General features: G+C 42.4%; 1 protein-coding gene across 2 annotated transcripts in view; it reads left to right on the forward strand.

The window, feature by feature from the left end:
• Positions 1 to 22,264, forward strand: part of PRKCB (protein kinase C beta) — a 324,641-nt gene that overhangs the window by 269,704 nt on the left and 32,673 nt on the right. For both annotated transcript variants that reach the window (XM_072836199.1, XM_072836200.1), the window contains exons 11-15: positions 5,645 to 5,736; positions 7,402 to 7,464; positions 12,702 to 12,840; positions 20,376 to 20,456; positions 20,720 to 20,827. In XM_072836199.1, coding sequence (XP_072692300.1) covers positions 5,645 to 5,736; positions 7,402 to 7,464; positions 12,702 to 12,840; positions 20,376 to 20,456; positions 20,720 to 20,827 — 483 coding nt within the window. The remainder of the gene's footprint in view (positions 1 to 5,644; positions 5,737 to 7,401; positions 7,465 to 12,701; positions 12,841 to 20,375; positions 20,457 to 20,719; positions 20,828 to 22,264) is intronic.

The raw sequence follows: 22,264 nt of genomic DNA on the forward strand, positions 1-22,264 counted from the left end.
GAGGATACAGAGGAAAGACAAATTGTGTGTGATTCATGTCCTTGACCACATGCTTACTTGAGAGAGGCTCTGAGTTTGCATGGATGCGACATTCATCATCTGATATATCTTTGCAAAACCTTGTGACAGAGAAGCTATTATTACCCCTTTCAGAAGGCAGGGAAGGTTTAGTATCTGTTGCATGGTCTCAGAGTGGGGAAATGGTATATCCGGGACTTAAACCCAGAACTAGTGCATGCTATAGCTAGGGCTCGTCACCACAGCACTGTACGGTTTCTCGAGAGGAGCAGGTGCACCTGAGCAATAAGAGAAACAACTTACAGATGGAATTAATTCATTGGCCCACTTAGAAAATCATTAAAGATCATCAATAGGTAAATGCTTACTAAAACTCTCTTGAAAGCCTGGGTGCATGCTGTTAGAGTTGCCCACATCTTTGATCTTCTCTGTCTTATTGAAAGTATCTTATTAAAAGTGGCAGGCATCCCCCCGGCAGTCACATGGGCAGCATGTTACATCCCACTTTCAGCTGTCTTGGAGAAAGAATGATTATTTCTGTGAATTCTCTGCCCAACCCTGGGCCCCCCAGATAAATTCGGCACATGCCTTGCAGTTGCTGCTTTAAATCAAACGACTCTTACACTCTCGGTCCAGATGTGAGACAGCCTACCCAACCATTCCCATGATGCGGTGTGACAGGCAGACAGACATCTAGTTTGATTTACTTACTGATTGAATATGGGAAATAAAGGGCAAAGGAAATTTAAAATTAACCAAAGTCGTTTCGTGCTGAGGGGACAAGGGCCTCCTGTAACGAAAAATAACACCAATAACAATGACAATTTGGGAAAAACACTTTGAAAGTTGAGCAGACTGGCTAGGTTGAAGAGAAAGATGGTGAGCTTGCCTTTCTGAGCTTTTAATTGGAGTTGACAGTGGAACACCCACGTAGAAACGTCCTGTAGCCAGCTGGAGCTGACTGGGAGCTCAGGAGAAAGAAAGAGCATGGAAATATAAGTCAGGATGCACCAACCCAGAGAGATGAGGGTTGAAGTTTCAAGCTGTGACATGTCCTCTTTGGAAAATTGCACAAGTAGGAGATTCTCGATACGCAGTACATGCTTTCTGATTTTCACATAGTAGAGTACAGCAGATCCTAATCGAAAACTATTGCATGTGACCAGAAGAAAGATCTTTTGAGACCTTGAAATAATTTTATTGGAAGAGCAGGGAACATGGGACACCCTGGTAGCTCAGTCAGAAGAGTGTGCACACGACTCTTGATCTCAGGGTTGTGAGTTCGAGCCCCACACTGAGTGTAGAGATTACTAAAATAATAATAATAATAATAATAATAATAATAATAATATTTAAAAATAAAAGATAAGTGGGGAGCAAAGTCAAATTTCAGGACACTACGGGGGGCATAATTATGTAAGCATCGGAGGCAGTGGGTGAGGGCCATTTAACTAGCTGACGCCCCCAGAGCTCTCTTTGCGCCTGTCACGCAATTTTTCTTGTCACATTTTATTTTAGATTATGGCTCGAGTTAACTGCATATTTGTTTTCACAAAGACTCTGAATTCTCTGAGGGCAAGGCCTGTATCTTATTCACCATTTTAATCCCTTTAACACCTAATACATGGCTTGCAAGAATAAATGTGCAACGGAAGTTCTAAAATTCACTTTGCTTAAGCTTGGCTCTAGATGAACCCCCGGCAGCGTTTTTCAAATTTTGATGTTCCTTACTTTAGAGCTACACTTGGTGGTACGCGGACAAGCTGCATTTGTTTTAAAAATAAGTCAGTTGAGGGATCGATGTAGCACAGCCAGACTGGATATAGCGTAGAGTTGATAGACTCCAGATATGCATCTATTTTTTTTGCAGACAATGAGTTTCCATCTATGTCTTGAGTATGAAGTTAAAAAAATTTTTTTAAAGATTTTATTTATTTATTCATGAGAGACACAGAGAGAGAGGCAGAGACATAGGCAGAGGGAGAAGCAGGCTCCCCCCTGCCAGAGAGCCCGATGTGGGACTGGATCCCAGGACCCCAGGATCACAACCTGAGCCGAAGGCTCACCCACTGAGCCACCCAGGAGTCCCTAGAGTTTTAAAATTTTTAAACCATGCGTTCAAGTGACAAAGTGAGTTAATGGAAATATTTTTTAAATAGGTAAATTTTTAGTAGATGAGGTGGACAGAGAGTAAAATCTTGAAGCTGGCATATAAGAAAACCAAAGTTTAAAGTTTGATGGTTTTATGCAGCCGATCGTAATCTGGTCCTACCCTACCTTGCTCCCTGCTCCTTTGTAACTCCACGCGCTCTGCTCTCCCTCTCAGCAGTAATAGCCATAAAACCAGGAGCTTCAAGGACTGGTTATGTTTTTCAAAATACACATTAAATATAAACACAAAAGTAAGAAAATAAAGCCAGACACCTCCATATGCATATTCCACCTCAAGTTATCTCGCACTACATTTCGGGAAACCTTGCTGTTTGGAAACTTCTCCGGGTCTCCCCACTCATCTGGGGAATCCTTAACATCAGACACCATGGATTATTCACAGCAGCATCTCTGGCAGCAGAATAATGCCTGGCATAGAGGGGGCATCATTAAGTGTTTGTTCGGAAAATTGAAGGAGAGCAGGATGCCAACTGCAGTGTTTAACATTGAAGTGCCGGTGTGCCCAAAGCCAGACTCAGTACAGTTCAAAGATGATGGATCTCAGGATTTCCCCACAGACAGTTCCTGGTAGAAACAAACCACACAACGTGGCATTATCTTTCGTGGCGCTCTCCCTGATGTTGGGATTCTAACTAATGAGTTTGGGGGACAAGCTGAGTTCTTCCAAGCAGAAAGCAAGCAAGCGAAATCTCTCCCTCACTTACTTTTCTCTCTGTGGCCAATGCCATCTGCTAGTTTTAAAAATAATTTTTAAAAGCAAGTGTTTTGGTTCCCTTCAACGTGCCGCAAAGACAGATGCTATTTTTAAGGCTTGTTTTCTATCCAAAAAACCCCAAAGAACCAGGGGCTGGGTGTCTGCAGTTCTGGCTGTCTCCGCTCTGCCACTAACTTGTACGTGACCTTTTTTTTTTGCAAATCTCATATGCCTTGGACACTGAGAAACAGAAGTGATAACTCTGCCCCCCTCTGCCTCTCATTATAGACGTCATACGGGTGAAGGAGCATCAGTCTGAGAAGGTCCCTTGACTTTTCAAAAACAACTGATTAACCTGTACTTCTCCCCCTGTGACCTGCCAGCTTCTGTCTTGCTGTGTGGCTGGAGCTCTTCATCCCTCCTCTCCTGTCCTGGTCTGGAAACTCTTAGAGGGGAGGACACACCCACACATCCTACAATGTCTAGCTCAGGGAGCACCTGGGTAGCTCAGTGGTTGAGCATCTGCCTTGGGCTCAGGTCGTGATCCCGGGATCTGGGATCAAGTACTGCATCAGGCTCCCCCCGGGAGCCTGCTTCTCCCTCTGCCTATGTCTCTCTCGAATAAATAAAATCTTTAAAAACAAAACAAAACAAAACAAAACAATGTTTAGCTCAGAACCTTACCCACGAGGCAGCCTGATAAGAGTGTAGGCTCTGGAACAGACCTGCCTGGGCTCAGATCCCAGCTCTGCTGCTCAACAGCTGAGTGACCCTCAGTACGCTACTTATCCTTTTACAGGCTTTGATTTTCATGTCTTTAAAAGGGGGAGTGTGGAAAAATAAAAATAAAAAATAAAATAAAATAAAATAAAATAAAAAATAAAAGGGGGAGCGTGGTAATACTGCCCTGTTGGGCTGTTTAGAGAGCTAAGTGAGACAAAATATAAACACGGTTGGCTCAGTCACATAATAAATGTTCACAAGGGTAGCTTTATTTCATAAAAGGTATCATTCCAGTTATTAGACACTCAATCCACATTGGACAAATGCATCTGTGTAAGATAAAAAGTTCCGTGCACTACAAAAAAGATTTTGTTAATGGTGGATGAAACATTTGTGATAGGGCCAACATCATGTTAGAGTACTTTTCATGGGTCGTCTTGGTTCTCTCTGGGTTCCTAGTCTCAACTTTGCAAATTTGAACAGCAAACCTCCTTTTACATTGTGACCCGGCCACATCAACCTGTAAATATAACCAAAACACACATTTCACAAAATAACACCTATGGGTACTCTGTGTGGGGTGTGCTGATAATTTCCATTCTGTTCTCTTTGATTTTTTTATTAAGTGGATCATGTGGCACCAAGGAGTGACTTGACCCAAGTGGAAGTCTCTAAGAAGAGGTGAAGCCATTTGTTCATTTAGCAGAAGCTTCTTGTTGGAAGGAGAGTGGGCAAATCTCATGGAAGCATTCCCCAAGGACCATAACACTCGTGTGTCTCACTGGGTTCAGTTATTACTATTATTATTATTAATCTCCATTTCACAGATGAGGAGACCCAGATGTTTAATAACCTTTCCAAATCATCCAGCTCTCAGGAAGCAAAGCTTGGTTCCAAATAAAGTCTGCTTGGCACCATTCTCTGGGCACCTACTATGTTTTAGTCATGGAACAGATATAGGGCTTACATAGCTGAGCAGAATATAACCCCTGCCTATGAGAGAGTTCACATCTCCCTTGAAAACATGTTTAAAGAATTCCCTGAATGGGGTGTAGATTTCTTTTTCTGGTCCCAATTCTCTTTTTTATGGATATGCCCTCCGAGGCCACTATTTCTCAAATTCTCATAATTCGTTCTCCCCATAGTCACTATGTCAGTTATCTACTACAATACCTCAAACCTCAGTGCCTTAAAACTACAGTAAACATTTACTATCTCTCAGTTTCTGCAGGGCAGAAACTCATGAGTGGCTAAGCTGGGTGGTAGTTCTAGCTTGGAAGTCTCACATGACAATGGTCAAGTTGTCAGCCAGGACTGCAGTCATCAGAAGGCTTCACTGGGGCTGGAGTGTCTAGTCCCAAGGTGGCTCCCTCCTGTAGCTGGGGAGTTGTGGCTGGCTATTGGCAGGAAGCCCTGTTTTTTTTTGCCAGATGTACCTTCTTACGGTGCTGCTTGAGCATTCCCATGACATGGCGGCCAGCTTCCCCCAAACAAGCGATCCAAGAGAGAGCAAATTGGAAGCTGCAGTATCTTTTGTGACCTAGTCATGGAAATCACACACTGTCATTTTTACAGTATTCTACTGGTTATGCAAGTCAGTCCTCTTCCTCATGGGAAGAGGCTACACAAGGATGTGAATACCAGGCGGTGAAAATCATGAAGGGGCATCATGGAAGCTGATTACCTCAGTTATCTATTATCTGTAATATGATCTATGTATTTATTTTCCGTTCTTTATTACAATTAGCTTTATCCTAAACAATAATCTCCACGAAGTCACAATATTAATGTGCTAATTATATTTTCCAGTACCAACAAATACAACTTTACGGTTATTAATTAAAAAAAAAAAACTGTGCCCAGTTGCATGCTTTCAGTGGCACAAATATTACACTTGGGGAAATAATGGGCTTGGCAAATAGGCACCTGTCACAGAGTCCTGGGGGTTTCAAGCATAAATCCCAGCTATTTCCGGCTTTCCTTTTGGAACCTGAGAAATACAGGATGTTGATGTTGCTGTTTGCTATCTTCTCCTAGGACCGCCTGTACTTTGTTATGGAGTACGTGAACGGGGGTGACCTCATGTACCACATCCAACAAGTTGGCCGGTTTAAGGAGCCTCATGCTGTGTAAGTACAAACTTGTGCTGTGCCTTTCCCTTGGGTTACTTAGGTGGAGCATGAGGAACCTTGGGTTTTCAGCTGGATAGGGATTGTTAACACCTTGAGCTGCTGCTTCATGAGAAATGTATGGCCAGGGATAAAGGTATTTTGCTTGATATGGGATACTTCTTTCTTTCTTTCCTGACACGAGCTAAGAACTTGAGGCTTGAAAAACTATAGCTCTTTCTTTATCTCTGATTTTTGCCCCTTGACTCCTAAGGAAGGGCCTCCTGGATTCCTTGGGCGGGGGTGGGGGTCTAGGAGGTGGGGGTGTGTGCATGATAGGTTTTGTTTATTCATTTGACAGTCTTTCTGCAGAGTATACTATGGGCCAGGCCCAGAGAACTTGTAGAAACTTGCTCAAGATCACAGAGCCAGTGTGAGACAGATCCACATTCTGACCCAGATTTTTGCTCTTGTGCTCTGCCCTACGCCACTCACCTCTTAGATGCCCTCATTCCTGGGGGATGAGGGATCAAGTTGCCTTGTGGCTGTGCCCTATGGCTCCTGGGTAAGGAGATGGATTCGGGTGTTTGGAAATGTGTTTCTCCTGCTGAGTCCATTCTGTCCCTGTCAGTCCCCAAGGCAGCCAGTCGTTTCTTTTGGGAACACGGATCTCATCATGTCCCTCCCCTGCTGTTGGTGAACAAGAACAGCAAGTCATAGGATTAGCAGAGATAACCTCTCCTGGGTGGTCAGCTAGATCTTATTGTCCTTCTAGAACGCCTCCCAGGGTTCACCATGGGCCCATCTAGTCACTCCAGAGGCTTGCTGACTCCTTGTCAGTACTACTTTGCCCCCTCCCGTCCCACATGTTAAGGTGATAAGCACTGTCTTCTGGAAGGGTTTGCATTCTCATGCTTCCAGATGGTGCCATGCCTAGATCATTTATCAGTCTTTTAAGGCATTCAGCATAATAATGGGGCCATGGGCTTGGTTTTCCTTTTACTTCTAACACCTGATTGACCACTGACCCTCATCCCCTTATCACACAAAACAGTCAGGACACTTAACATAGTTCCCTAAAGCCCTGCCTAACCCTGTGGTATAACTGGGGCTTTCTGATTCTCTCCAAATCTCCTTCCCTCTGGGCCTCCGTTAAGAGCTTACCGGTTAGGCAGGTGCTGAGCCATTCATTAATGATATAAGTTGGCCAAGGTCTTTTCTGTCACTGAGCCTCAATGCCTCCTTTAAGGGACAGGGAGGTAATCATAGGACCTACCTCCCAGGATGGTTATTAGAATTTTAATTAGATAATGACCTAAAATGATGGTACGTAGACTTGGTAAGCCTTCAGTAGATGAGCTGTTAGTATTCAGATACTTGAATTTGCCTTAGATTGAAACTATCATTCTTCAGCCAGGCCATGCTCTCCCATGGCCTCCTCCGCACGGAGCAGCCACTGAACCTCTGCCCACCCCAGTTAGTCCTACAGGCAGCCTCCTGGCTCTCTAACCCTTGTCCATATGTCCACACTCCCATACTTTGGTGTTATGAGATGTGTGGCTGACCGTCCGCGGTGGGATGTTAATGCCCCACACCTCGTTCAATATTGTATTGAATTCTGAGGGCTTGCCAGGCATACGGTGTCCTTGAATCTCTCCATTGCTTTTTTTTTTTTTCTAATTTCAGATTTTACGCTGCAGAAATTGCCATCGGTCTGTTCTTCTTACAGAGCAAGGGCATCATTTACCGGTAAGTGAGCACCGCTACCCCTTCCATCCCCTCAGCTCCCTCAGCTCCTCCCCTCCCTGCCTCTTCTTTAACTGCTTTTAAAATTAGAATCTGTGGTGGGGGAGGAATCCTCCAGCCCTGACTTGGGCATGTGTTCTGCCAAGCAGCATCGCCCACTGCCCTGGCAAAGCTTGGGCAGCTCTGGGTGGTGGTGGAAGATCTCTGTGGACCCAGTGATAGTTCACAGCCTCAAACGTGAGACCATTTGCTGTACAAAGGGGACGCTCACCAGTGGGGGCCCAGTCCTTCCTTCCCTTGCCTTTAGACCCCAAAGGGGAGCAAGCAAAGACTCTCGGCTGGCAGGATATGATGGGTCCTATTCTTATGAAATGATTCTCTTTTTTTGCTATGTAACTACAATTTAGAAATGAATCTCTGAAATGCTTGCCCTGAAAGACAGGATTAAGTTCAGGACTTGGCATTTGCCCGGTTTTGGAGGAGCAAGTGTATGATCATAGCTGTATGAGTCATACCGTTTTATATTTCACGCAAGGCAGACTACTGAGCCTGAGGCTGCTATTTGTCAGTGAGTCTGGGGTGTACAATTCTCCTTACACCACATGGATGCAAATGACATAGGCAGTGCAGGCTCGGGATGGTTGGTTATGCAAGAGAGGCTGGCAGGGCCACGGGGCTTCCAAAGGGAATTTGGCACAGGTGAGGGTCTCCCTAAAAGATCCTGAAGACCGTAAGATTCCATGCCATTCATTGATTTGTCAGACGCCTATTAAAAACCTACTATGTGCTAGGCACTCTTCTAGATGGTGTGGAGGCAGCAGGGAAGAACAAGTTCTACCTTTTTAGAACTTCTGTTGTGGTGGGAAAGAGATACCGAAGCAGCAAAGATACAGTCTGTCAAGTAGCGAGAAAAAAGGAGCAGGGGAGGGGGCTGGCATGTGCCAGGTGGTGACAGGGGTGCTGGAGAATGCACAGGGTCGGGGTCTGGCAGGTTAGGGTGACCTGGAAGTCCTGGGCATCTTGCTGCAACTGAAGGACATGGGTGGGGCTAGAAAGCATAAAATGATAAGCCCTGGTGATCTCAAGGCAGATAATGGAGGGGAGGCTGTGGGCACTGGTAGATTGGAGACATGGAAGGTGGGCACCTTGCCAGCAGCCTTCAGAGTCCAGGGCCTTTTTCTAAACTCCTTGAAGTGGTGATCTGAATCTAGCAGGGGAAGGGACAATCATTCTGAGTACAGAATCCCTATTCCGCTTAGTTATTCCTGATAACGGAGGAATGAAGGTCAGGAAGAGGAGTGGTTCCACCTGGCGCATGGGCGATCTCAGTGAAGAAATAGAAAGACCAAGAAAAAGAAGAATTTAAACTGTAAATTGCATGCTCCTAGCCGTGTTTGCCCTCAACGACCCGGTATCACTGTGCAAGAGACACATCTAGGAAGACTCTTATTCCATTTCCTCTTTAATTACCATAGTGGGAGCATCTTGCGCCAAATGGAACTCTGGTGGTGGAGGGTACATGTTATCTTCCATATGACATGACCCCTAATTCAAACCAGTAACTTCAGCAGGAAGGATCATGGGGAATCATTCACTCTACATGATTTTCACCTTATATGCTGACATTAGAACCTAAGAACCTAACTCTTGTACAGGGTGGGTCTTAGGTAGAATAGAACTGGCCACTGAGGATTGCTAAGAAATTAAATGTGGAGCTGCAAGTTTATTGAAAGAAAATCCAGTCCCAGGGGAGGGACTGGGAAAGGAAATAAAGTTTATTGTCAATTGGGTTGGGATTCAGGGCTGGGTTTCCAATCTAGTAGGGTCATGGTTTGGGGTCTGGGATCCAGAACTTTCACCATTCCAGTCATAAAATACAAATATTAGATTTCGGTGCTAAGACTTTGCCTAACTCAAAGCTCTCTTTACTAACATATTCTCCCATTCTTCCTCAACTCTTCATACTTTTTAGGGGACATTTATCAGTCTTTTAAGGCATTCAGCATCTGAATCCCTTTCATTCATGTGTAGGAACAAAGTCTATCTCCTACTATACAGATTGAAAATGCCAGATAGTCTCACAACCTCCCTGCAGCCAAGGCAGACACACAATCCAGGTTTTGACACTTGTCATACTCACACAACACTATGAATTGGAAGGTAGTGACCAAGAAATGCAGAGGCTGTAGAATCGAGAGTGGCCATAGTAATCGGCTGCATCTACTTTCTGGAGGCATGAGAGGAAGCAGTTCTTAGCAACAATATCCAGAGTCCAGCGTTAGGCTTCATGGAACAAGATGTCTGTACCCAATGGTGGCTTCTGTGACACCTTCACTGGACCAGCTCTGCATTCCAATTAAGCATCATTCCTGGCTGCCTAGCCTCTAAATCTGGTTCTCCAGCCTCGTTGGAGATTCTGTGAACTCCCAATATCTTTTTAACAATCCCTTTCCAGGTTGAAATGGTCAGAGTTGATTTTCGTTGCTCACAATCAAAAACCTTGATTGAGACAGAGTTTTTGAAATTGATAATCAAATGAAAACCAGTAAAAAAAATTACATGACAGAAGATGTGTGGTTTTATAACATCGAGATGATCTTCATGTGGTGAATTCTTTCAAAATGTTACAAATCTCTCCCTCTTTCATTTAGATCTCTAGTTGGTTGGAGAATCTTAAGTAAAAGGGATGAGGAATTATGTTAGACTTGCCCTCTCTGAGGACCATGGCTGGAGATGTTGGGTACAGGGGAGACAAAGATCCTTTCAAGCTTCATGTCTTATTTATAGATCACCATTCCTGGGATGTGTGATGATTTTGCCTTTGATGGATTTCTGAAAATGTAAGCAATTGCTCCAGTCCCTTTTGAAGCAGAAATGAGGGATTATTAGATCAAACCAAAAAATACAGTAGGCTGTCAAAAATCATATATGACAATGAATATGACTGGATTGTCTCCAGCTGCATAACCAACTGGCTCTTGGCACCTGAAGCTCTTTTTTTAAAGATTTTATTTATTTACTTATTTATTTTATTTATTTAGAGGGTGGTGGAGGGGCAGGGAAGAGGAAGGGAGAATCTCAAGCACACTCCATGCTGAGTGCAGAGCCTGACATGGAGCTCAGTCTCATAACCCTCAGACCACGACCTGAGCCAGAATCGTGAGTCAGATGATTAACCAACTGAACCACCCAGGCGCCCCCTGAAGCTCCTTTACTATAACACATGAAGTTGTTATTACTTTCCTAGTTGCCCCAGCTGCTTGTTTGGGGGATTGTGGTCAAGCTGAGGGGGATGTCGTGGGTCTCTGTTAATCAATTCACATGTAGATCTGGCATGTTTAGGTGAAGCAGGTTGCTACAAAGTCCAGTTTAAGTTCTTAGCTGACATTCAGAGACCACTGTGGCTTGTAGATAAGCATGAAGGATTATTACGAGTGGTACCATGGTCAGCACCAAAGATCATGGTATTGCTGTTGGCAAATGGGATGCAAGTGGGCCTCGCCTTGGATGAACAGATCTCACAGACACAGATAGGAGATGCCAGTATGTTTTTTTCAGGTTGTATTCTCTTAGTCAAAGGTGATGACAGCAACTCAATTTGAACTAACTTGTTAAAAGAGATATTTTTTAGCTGACATTACTGAAAAGCCCAGGGAGCAGATCTGACTTTATGCCAGGATAGATCCAAGGGCTCAAATGATGTTACGAGTTTTCACTTTATCACCTTCCTGCTAGGTTCTGCTTTCTCTCTACTAGCTTATTCTCTATCTGATGACCCCTGGCACTTCTAGACTTATATTCTACCACTGAGCAATCCCAATGTAAAAAGAGTTCATCTCTTTCCTGACAGTACCAGCAAAAGTGCCAGAGCTGATGCTCAGTAGCTTTGATTAACTCATATTGGATCACATGGCCATTCCTGGAGCAATCACTGTGACCAACATTTCCAATGGCCAGGTTAGGCCCATACGTCCAGTCCACTCATGGAGCCAAAAGCTGAGGTCAGCACCACTAGTCTTACATGGCTTGATAATCAGGGAAGGATGGTCCTTTGAAGGAATATTGGATTGCTGTCATCATAAGATGATAAAATAGGCAGGGACCACAGATGTCCAGCACCTAATGAAGATGATTTAAGATAGAGATCTGAATTGAATAGTAGACCCCATTACCTCTCAGGAAATTGGACTCTATTGAGATTGAGGAAGACTGGCCCATAGATCATCACTACTTACTGATACTAAAACACCAAGTGTTGATATTAGAGTAGATGTTTGGGGAAGAGGAAAGTGTGATGATATTGGAGTAATCCAATATGCTGGGAATATGCAAGCATTTCCAAAAATAAATAAGCTCTCCTCACCAACATGGATGAAATAAAAGAATGTAAGTATAGCACATATCCTTTATGTTAAAGCTCAGATGTTACCTTCATGGAGGTGACACTTTCCTGGCATCCTGTTTACAGAAACCTACCCCAGTTACTAACTCATCGTCCTCATTTTCTTTATAGCGCCCATCAAAATCTGTAATAATCATAATAATCACACAATAAATTGTAGATATGAACATTTGTTAATTGTCTTTTTCCCTCTACTGGAATTTCATCTGAATAAGAGCAAAATGTTTGTTTATCTTGTTCACAGTATATCCCTAGCTCCAAGCATAGTGCCTGTCACAAAGGAGGTGTGCAACACTTTTTTTTTTTTGATTGAAAGAATCAATGGGAACTCTTGGGTCATGTCTTAGGAATCAGCCTAGGAGAGCTTAGAGAACTTGAAGCTAACTAAGATTCTTTCCATCTGCTTCCCCGCCCCCCCGTGAACTCCAGAGATATTTGCAAAAATAGTAATAGTTTTGTGAAAAATATATCTTACTATGAAATATAAGGGCTCCTGAAAGTACAAGGGCTAACTCTTGAACTGCTCCTGGATAGAAGCCTCTATGGATGCTCTGCTCCTTATTTAGCTGTCTATGGATCTCTCTCTTCTCAGAGCTGCTGTCTCATTGTGTCCTTGTGAGATGCTTGGCACAGTTGGATCTATAGAAGAAGAAAAACCCACAAGTCTGTGGACCCCTCTTTATTTACCAGATTATAAACTATTGGAGGGCAAGTGCTGGTTTATACTCCCCTCTGTGCTTCCCCAACACCTTAGCACAGTGTTTTGTGTGTCACGAGTGGCTGTTGGCTTGAAGTAAAAAACATTTGTTAAACCCTTAAATTTTTATATCTGCTGCAGTGACCTCAAACTTGACAATGTGATGCTGGATTCAGAGGGCCACATCAAGATTGCTGATTTTGGCATGTGTAAGGAAAACATCTGGGATGGGGTGACCACGAAGACATTCTGTGGCACTCCAGACTACATCGCCCCTGAGGTGAGAGCTGATGGGACCCCTAATACATGTTCTTGTTTTACTGGAGTCTCTCCTGTGCCCTAGATGACCATGTCAGAGTTGGGAAAAGTCCAGGAGGGTACCTGGCAAGCAAACCTCAGGCTAGTTCTTCTCCTGTACTCTAAATCATTCCTTTGAGATCACACATGCAAATTAATTTAGCACGCATCCAGAAGCTCAGGCCCAAAATACATCAAGGTTTGGGGGAAATTTTAAATAAAACTCAAAAAGAACCATCCACCACACATCAGGAAAATTCTTCAAGCTGCTATGGCTCATGGCCATATGATACTGCCTAATTATGACATTGAAATGTTTGTTAAGAGGAAGGAAGGAGAGACGAAGAGGGCTTTCCTGAACTGACATATGACACAGGATCTGTGTACTGATACTCAACCCTGAAAGACTTAGAATTTTTCTCTTTGTGAGTAAGATATAAATGAAAGAGAAAAGAGTTAATTCTACTGCCTCCCCCTCCCTTCCCAAAGGAAACGGTCAGTTGCAGAATGGATTTCCCCAACATGTCATGGTACAGAATCTGTGCCAGATGATAGCCTTCCTTTTTCTCTGAATTGGTGCTTAGGGAAGTGGCATTTTGCAATCTGTTACTAGATTTTTAAGGAAAGGAACTGAGGATGTGGCACAGAGTCTTGGAAATGGGTATTCTAGAATTCTTTTCTTGACTGTCAGTCACTTATTTGGAACAATGGTGATGGGAGGCCCCATGTAGCTAAATAATTTGGCACAAATTTTAAAACCTGCATACTCTTTACCAAAACAGTTCTTCTTCTAAGAACTTAGCTTGCCACACACATACTCAATGCACATGCACACAGTGAAATGATATGTGTTCAAAGTCTTTTCTTTGTTCCAGTGCTATTTTTAAATAATGAAAAATAAGAAACAACCTTCATGACTATCAATAAAAGAATGGTTAGCTAAAATATGCTACATTCACATTGAGAAGTACCATGCAGCTCTTATAAAGATCAGAGTACATCCGTATGTACTAACCTGAACAATGTCAATCAAGGAATGGACAATAGACCGAATTATTTATAGTACTAAATACCACAATAATTCAATTCAAAAGAGTAAATTAGATCTATATGTAGATATGGAAAGATTTTTGAGTCATATTGTTAAGAGAAAGAAATCAATAGTGAACAACTGTATGCCAACAAGCTGGACAACCTAGAGAAAATGGAAAAGTTTTAAAAACATGCAACTTAATAAGACTGAATCAGGAAGAAATAGAAAATCTGAATAGACCAATTACTAGTAAGGAGGTTGAATTAGTAATCAAAAATCTCCCAATGAAGAAAAGCCCAGGACTAGATTGCTTCACTGGTGAATTTTACCAAGCATCTAAAGAAGAGTTAACACCGATCTTTCTCAAATTTTCTAAAAAATCAGAGGAGGAAGACTCCAAGCTATTTTTACAACACTGGCATTATTCTAATACCAAAAACAGAAAAGGACACTACTAGAAAAGAAAACCACAGGCCAATATCCCTGATGGATATAGATACAAAATTCTCAATAAAATACTGGTCGATTGAATTCAGGAGCACATTAAAATATCATTCACCATGATCAAGTGGGATTTATCCCTGGGATACAAGGATGACTCAACATATGCAAATCAATCATTGTAATACATCGCTAATAGGATAAAAGAAAAGAATCACATCATTTCAATAGATGCAGAAAAAGCAGGGATAAGATAAGGGTGTCCATTCACACTGCTCCTATGCAGCACAGTACTAGAAGTCCTAACTAGAGCAATCAGGCAAGAAAAAAATAAAAGTATTGGAATTGGAAAGGAAAAAGTAAAAATGGTCTCTATTGGCATATGACATGATTTTATATGTAGAAAATCCTAAAGACTCAACTAAAACTGTTAGATCTAATTAATGAATTCAGTAAAGTTACAAGATACAATATTAGTATACAAATATCAGTATCATTTCTATACATTAACAACAATTTTCTGAAAATGAAATAAAGAAATGGATCCCATTTACAATAGCATCAAAAATAATAAAATAGGAATAAACTTAACTAAGAAGGTGAATCATAAGATATTCATAATCAAAACTATAAGATATTGCTGAAAGAAATTAAAGAAGATATAAATAAATGGCAAGACATCCCATGTTCATGAATTAGAAGAATGAATATTGTTAAAATGTCCATACTACCAAAAGCTATCAATAGATTCAATGCAATCTCTATCAAGTTTTCAGCTGCATCTTTGACAGAAGTACAAAAAACACTGCCCAAATTTATGTGGAGCCACAAAAGACCCTGAATAGCCAAAGAAATAAAGAAAGGGGTGCCTGAGTGGCTCAGTCGGTTAAGCGCCAGACTCTTGATTTTGGGTCAGGTCATGATCAGGATCATGAGATGGAACCCCATGTCAGGCTCCACGCTGGGAACCTGCTTAAGATTCTCTCCCTCTCCCTCCTCCCCACTCATATGCACTCTATCTTGCTATCTAAAAAAAAAGAAAAAAAAAAGAAATGAGAAAGAAGAACAAAGCAGGACATTATACTATCAATTTGAAGCTATATTATAAAGCTATAGTCATCAAAACAATATGGTACTGGCATAAAAACAGCTAAATAGATGAACAGAACAGAATCGAGAGCCCAGAACAAAATCTAAGCATATATAGTCAATTGTTTGACAAGAAAGCTAAGAATACTCAAAGGAGAAGACAGTCTCTTTAATAAATGGTGCTGAGATAATTGGGTGTCCATATATAAAACAATGAGACCGGACCCATATCTTACATCACTCACAACAATTAACTCAAAATGGATTAATGGCTTAAATGTAAGACCTGAAAACCATGAAACTCCTAGAAGAAAACATAGGACAAAGCTTCTTAACATGGATCTTGGTCATAATTTTTTGGATACAACATCTAAAGCCCAAACAACAAAATCAAAATAAGTGTGACCACATCAAATTAAAAATCTTCTGCACAGCAAAAGAAACCACCAACAAAGTGAGAAGAGAACCAATGGAATGGGAAAAAGTATTTGCAAACCGTATATCTGATAAGGGGCCAATATCCAAAACATATAAGGAACTCCTACAACTCAACAGCAACAAAAGAAGTAACCCAATTAAAAAATGGGCAAAGCGGGATCCCTGGGTGGCGCAGTGGTTTGGCGCCTGCCTTTGGCCCAGGGCGCGATCCTGGAGACCTGGGATCGAATCCCACATCGGGCTCCCGGTGCATGGAGCCTGCTTCTCCCTCTGCCTGTGTCTCTGCCTCTCTCTCTCTCTCTCTCTCTCTCTCTCTGTGACTATCATAAGTTAAAAAAAAAATGGGCAAAGGATCTGAATAGACATTTCTCCAAAAATTAAAAAAAAAAAAAACATTCGAAAGACCAACAGGTACATGAAAAGATGCTCAACATCACTGGTCATTAGGGACATGCAAATTAAAACCACAATGAGATTATCCCATCACACCTGTTAGGATGGCCATCATCCAAAAGATAAGGGATAGCAAGTACTGGTGAAGGTGGGGAGAAGAAGGAACGCTTGGGTGCTGTTGGTGGAAATGTGAATTGGTACGGCCATTCTGGAAAACAGTGTGGAGGATCTTCAAAAAAATTAAAAATAGAGGTACTATATGACCCAGGCATTCCACTTCTGGGAATATACCCAAAGGGAAAAGAACCCCACACATACTAACTCAAAAAAATATCTGCACTCCCATGTTTCTTGAAGCATTATTTACAAGACATGTAAACAATGCAAGTGTCCATCGATGGATAAATGGATGAAAGGAGTTGTGGTATATATACATACACAACGAACTAGTATTTGGCTATAAAATATGAGGAAATCCTACTGTTTGCTACAACATAGATGGACTGTGAAGGCATTATGCTAAGTGAAATATGTCAGAAACAGAAAGACAAATAGTGTATGATCTCACTTAGATGTGGAATCTTAAAAAGAGAAAAAAATAAAGCCAAACTCACAGAAAAAGAGATCAGACTTATGGTTCACAGAGGTGGAAGGGCGATTGTGAGAGGATGGTCAAAAGTACAAACTTCTAGCTATAAGATAAATAAGTACTAAAAATATAATGTACAGCATGATACCTATAGCAAATACTGCTGTATGATATGTAAGAAAGTTAAGAAAATAAATACTAAGAGTTCTCATCACAAGGGAGCAAACTTTTCCTTCTTCCTTTTTATGGTATCTAAATGAGACAGTGGATGTTAGTTGAACTTACCTTATTTTCACACTATATGTAAATCAAACCATCATGCTGTATGCTTTAAACTTACACAGTAATGTATGTCAGTTATTTATGGATAAAACCAGAGGAAAAATCAAGGTACAGAATGTTAAATACAGCATGATACCATATATTGAAAACAACAACAATACATGGAACACTGCTATATGAGTATGTAGAGACACAGTAAAAGCATAGAAAACCTGGAAGTTAACAGACTGATTTTATAACATTGGTTACCTCTGAGGGTAAGAGCTGTACAGAGAAATTTAGCTCAATCTGTATACTGTGTAAATTTTTCACAAGGTAAACATTTATGTATTACTTGAATAATTAAAAGTAATTTTTTAAAAAAAGTCCTTTATAGACTATTGACAGAAGAGCATTCCTGTGAAACCGTTCAAAGCCAAAATGGCATGAAGCAAAGAAGCAGGGTTTATTTTTATTTTTATTTTTATTTTATTTAATTATTTATGAGAGACACAGAGAGAGAGGCAGAGACACAGGCAGAAGAAGCAGGTTCCCTGCAGGGAGTCCCATGCAGGACTCCATCCCAGGACCCCGGGATCACGCCCTGAGCTGGAGGCAGATGCTCAACCACTGAGCCACCCAGGTGTCCCCAAAGAAGCAGTTTTATAGCAATAGCAGTTTTACATGGTAAAAAACATTTTAACGTTTTCAGACCCAAAAATTAACCTCTCTCAGGCCTTTCTGATACCTTACGACATATCTGTCTAGTGGATGCATAACAGATGCTCACACAACTCAAAGATATGGCTGCTTGGTGCCAGGTATAGTTCCTTGAGAAGGAGCTTGGCGGTGCCACTCTTGCTGCCTCCGTAATGGCTCCCTACAAACCAAACGCCGAACTCTATTTTTGCTCTTTGCCTTTATCGTAAAAGCAAAAGTCCTCTTTGGATTTCTTTCATTTAAGGAAAATAGGTACTAATGTGGGTCTTTTGTAAGGGCGAAGTAGCGGAACCCAAACTTTTATAAAGCAGGGGACACCTGTGTTAGAATGCAGTGGTGTTTGCCCTGCGTGCCCTACCTTGCTGTATTATCATTAGTACTTAGGGCATCAGACAATTCCTTGATCTGCCATGAGCTCTGTTGTCTCAGATTCAAAACTCACTGCACTTGACTGTCACCCAGGGTCCTTTTAAAAATGTAGGCTACCCAGGCATTACCCTGGATCAACTGAATCTGAATCTCTGCAGGAAGGACCCCCCTATCTGTGATTTTCCAGAACTCCCTGTGGTTGCAATGCAGGAGGCACCTGGAATTGTGTTCCTGGGGAAGCCGCTCCCTCCTCAGCCCTTTGATGGAAGGAATAATCGAGGAGGATCCGGATCTGGCTTTCACCCTGGCTTTGCCATTAACCTCACCTTCTGGCAACTTCTTTCACCTCCCAGGCTCTATTTTCCTTTGTAAAAGGATTAACTTGTTAGGTTGTCATGAGGATCAAAGAAGACATGAAGTACTTTAAAAGTGTGAAAACACTTTCAGTAAGTGTTCTCACAGAAAGCTTCCCTCTCTTACAGTTTAATTCTCCTCAAAGGGTGTTTCTGACTTTAGGGTGGAAGCAGAGGTGGCAACAAATGGACATTCATTTTATAGCCAACTTTGCTCAGACACATTCATTGAGTAAAACAATCACCGAATGAGAAAACCTTCTAGTTACGGCTAACATTTTGAGGACGTGATGTGTGAGAGGCACACGTTTCTCTTTCGTCCTCCCAAAACCCTGTGACATAGATATTACAAAATTCCTTTAGTAGGGGAGGAAACCGAGACATCAAGAAGTTAACCTCCCCCAGGGTCATACAATTCAGAAACAGTAGTCAGGATTCAAGGTCTGGACGGTCTGACTCTCACGCCTCCACCCTGAACCTTTGCTAATACATCACCTTTTAAACCCATTAATACAGTTAGTTTTACCCACCTGTGATTTGAAAGAGGAATGGTCATATGGCTTTTCTAGACTTTGCTCTGCTCTGGCAATTTGGTACTAAGTATCAAAAACCGTAAAACTACGAATACCGTTGCAGAAGACATGAACGGACTTTTTTCCAAAGAAGATATCCAGGTGGCCAATAGACACGTGAAAAGATGCCCAACATCACTCAGCATCAGGGAAATGCAAATCAAAACTACAATGAGATACCACCTCATACCTGTCAGAATGGCTAAAATCAACAACACAAGGAAACAACAGGTGTTGGCGAGGATGTGGAGAAAGGGGAACACTCTTCCACTGTTGGTGGGAATGCAAATGGGTGCAGCCAATGTGGAAAACAGTATGGCGGTTCACCAAAAAATTAATAATAGAATTACCCTATGATGCAGTCATTGCACTAATGGATATTTACCCCCAAAATACAAGAACACTAATTCAAAGGGATACATACACTTCTGTGTGTTACAACATTATTTGCAATAGCCAAACTAAGGAAGTAGCCCTAGCATCCAAATATTATTCAGCCATAAAAAAAGAATTCCACATGTTGAAGTGTTTATGCTCATGTTAAATCCACACATGTGCACACTCTACTATATATTAATAAAAAAGACTCCAAGAGGAAATAGACCAAAGAGCTATCATAATCTTTCTCTTGATGGATGATTAGGAGTGATTTTAATTGTGTTTTCTTAGCTTGTCTGTATTTTTATTTAATTATTTATTGCTTATCTATGTTTTTAAATAAATAGTAAAATAGCAAGAGCACTATTCCATCTTTTTAACTTAAAATTTTTTAATTGGAGTAAAAATAAAATTGACCGTTGTAACAGTTTCTTAGTGTACAGTTCAGTGGTGTTAAGCGCATTCCCATTGTTGTGTAAATGATACTACTTTCGTAATGAGAAACAAAGACGGTTGAAGATGCCACACTCACTGTATTAAAATGAAAAATAACACACTGTGCTAAGTGCTTTGAAAAGGCAGTGTGACACCCACAGATGTTTTCCCCCGCCCGCAAGTCCCCCATAGATGAGATCCATCTTCCTAAGGTGGATAAGTGGGCACTATGCTCCTTGGGTCACTCCATTTGACAGTATCCCCCATCTGGGACTGTAACAGCCGATTTAATCTCTCACAGTTGGCAGATGACAGGCAAAGGAAGAACTCTCCCTCCACCTCCGAGCCCCAAGAGGCTCCACTCTTATGTAAAAGAAGTGAGTATTCAGTCTCTAGCCATGGGAAGAACCTGCCTGCCTCCCTGATGGAATGCCTTCTGTTTTCCAGATAATCGCCTATCAGCCCTATGGGAAGTCTGTGGATTGGTGGGCATTCGGAGTCCTGCTGTATGAAATGTTGGCTGGGCAGGTAATTGAATTTTAAGTGATTTTTAAGAAAGTTCCTCCCCCACCCCCAATCTGCCTGGTTTTTTTAGAAGAAAGGTGTCAGTTTGATACCAGCTCATAGATCAGAACCCCTGTGACTTCCGTGCCCTTGGGGTTACCCTAGTCTTTTGACTGTTTTTCCTCATCTTCTCCCTGGAAGCCCCCAGGTGTGGGACAGTGGTTTGGGGCAATTGGGGAGGGTCAGGCAGGAGGACCCCTGTCTTCCCACACTCCTCTGTCCCACAGGCACCCTTTGAAGGGGAGGATGAGGATGAGCTCTTCCAGTCCATCATGGAACACAATGTGGCTTACCCAAAGTCCATGTCCAAGGAAGCTGTGGCCATCTGCAAAGGGGTGAGTAAGCCCCTGGAAGCTTGCTGCCAGGACCACCAAATGCAGAGGTGAAAGGTGTGCCCTGCCTGAGGATGCCTCACCCAGGGAAGGGGTGGAATGGATACTGAACTCTACCCCTCACCCCACGTCCCTGCTGGTGCTCTTGGTGTGGACTTGCTACCGCTCAGAGCAAAGGGAGCTTTTTCCCAATCTGTACAAAAGTACCGGAGAGGTCTGGTGGCAACAGTATCTTGCTGCTGGCTGGGCTCCAGGCTCTAGCCTGCATCGGGGAATGCATATTGGATGAATGAGATAGGAAACACCACAGAGGCCTTGCCAGAGAGCTGGAACCCATGGGAAGGTGTGCGAGAGGCCTGCAGCATGGACCTGACAACCTTGCCCTGCTCTGCTGCTTATGGCTAATTGTAGCAGCGTTAAAATTCATCCTAAGAAAATACACGAAATACTGAATTTAAGGGATTCTCTGGATAAGCTGACCCAAATTTAGTGTCTTCAGACCCCCAGTCTCTCCCTCTACCCCACAAATGGCTGAAAAGCATTGTACATTTTGTACATGGCAGTGGATATAAATACAGGGCACATGTTTGCTGGTGAGGATTCTTCTGTTATGCATCTTGCATTAGGCCAGGAGGGTGAGTCCCTGGAGATCAGTGATCCTCACTTTTGGTGCCATCAGGATGACCTGATGTACTTCTTCAGATTGTACATAACCTCAAGCTCCCCCTAGACATCTGCATTTTGCAAAAGTCCCTGTGTGGCTTGAAAACCACTGCCCTTAAACCTGTTATCCAAATGTGGTAGCATTTAACTCTAATGGAGGTGTATTAGAGCAATGCTATGAGGGCCCCCAGAGAATATGGCTGACAGATGCTGCCTTTATAAAATATTCATTCTTTCATCAGTTGGGGGGATAGGTGTGTTTTCAAGATTAGGGCATGGCCATGCCTCCCCAGTGTGTTCCCACCAGTGTATCTGAAGAAACCAGGGCAGCTGGTCCTAGATCCTTGGAGTTTTTGCAGATTTCCCACTGCCCAATCCAGCCCTGCTCTTCCTGGCCCCAGTCAGATGCTCGGTGAGCTGGCATGGGTGCAGAAAAGCTGGAAAACTCAAACAGTGTGTGATAGCTGGGTCAAACTCTTGGTCTAGAGCACCTTGTCAGCACCACCTAGATTCTCACTCTTGGTGAATCACCTAAGCTTTTGTTTCAGCTGCATAGAGTAAGATACAAATATCCCTGGGGAAACCACATGTGAATTAGTCTCAGTCCCTCAGAGAATGGAGACCCAGAGGTTCATTAGGAGCTTAAGAGCAGCTTATTAAAAAAATGAGTGGGGAGGCACAATGTGAGGCCAGTGAGACCCCTGTAGACATATTCTCATGGGGGAGGAAGAATGAGTGGAGGTCATATACCAAGCTTTTAGTTTGTTTAATAATTGC

This window comes from Canis lupus, chromosome 8, assembly GCF_048164855.1.
Source record: "Canis lupus baileyi chromosome 8, mCanLup2.hap1, whole genome shotgun sequence".
In the NCBI taxonomy this organism is placed as follows: domain Eukaryota; kingdom Metazoa; phylum Chordata; class Mammalia; order Carnivora; family Canidae; genus Canis; species Canis lupus.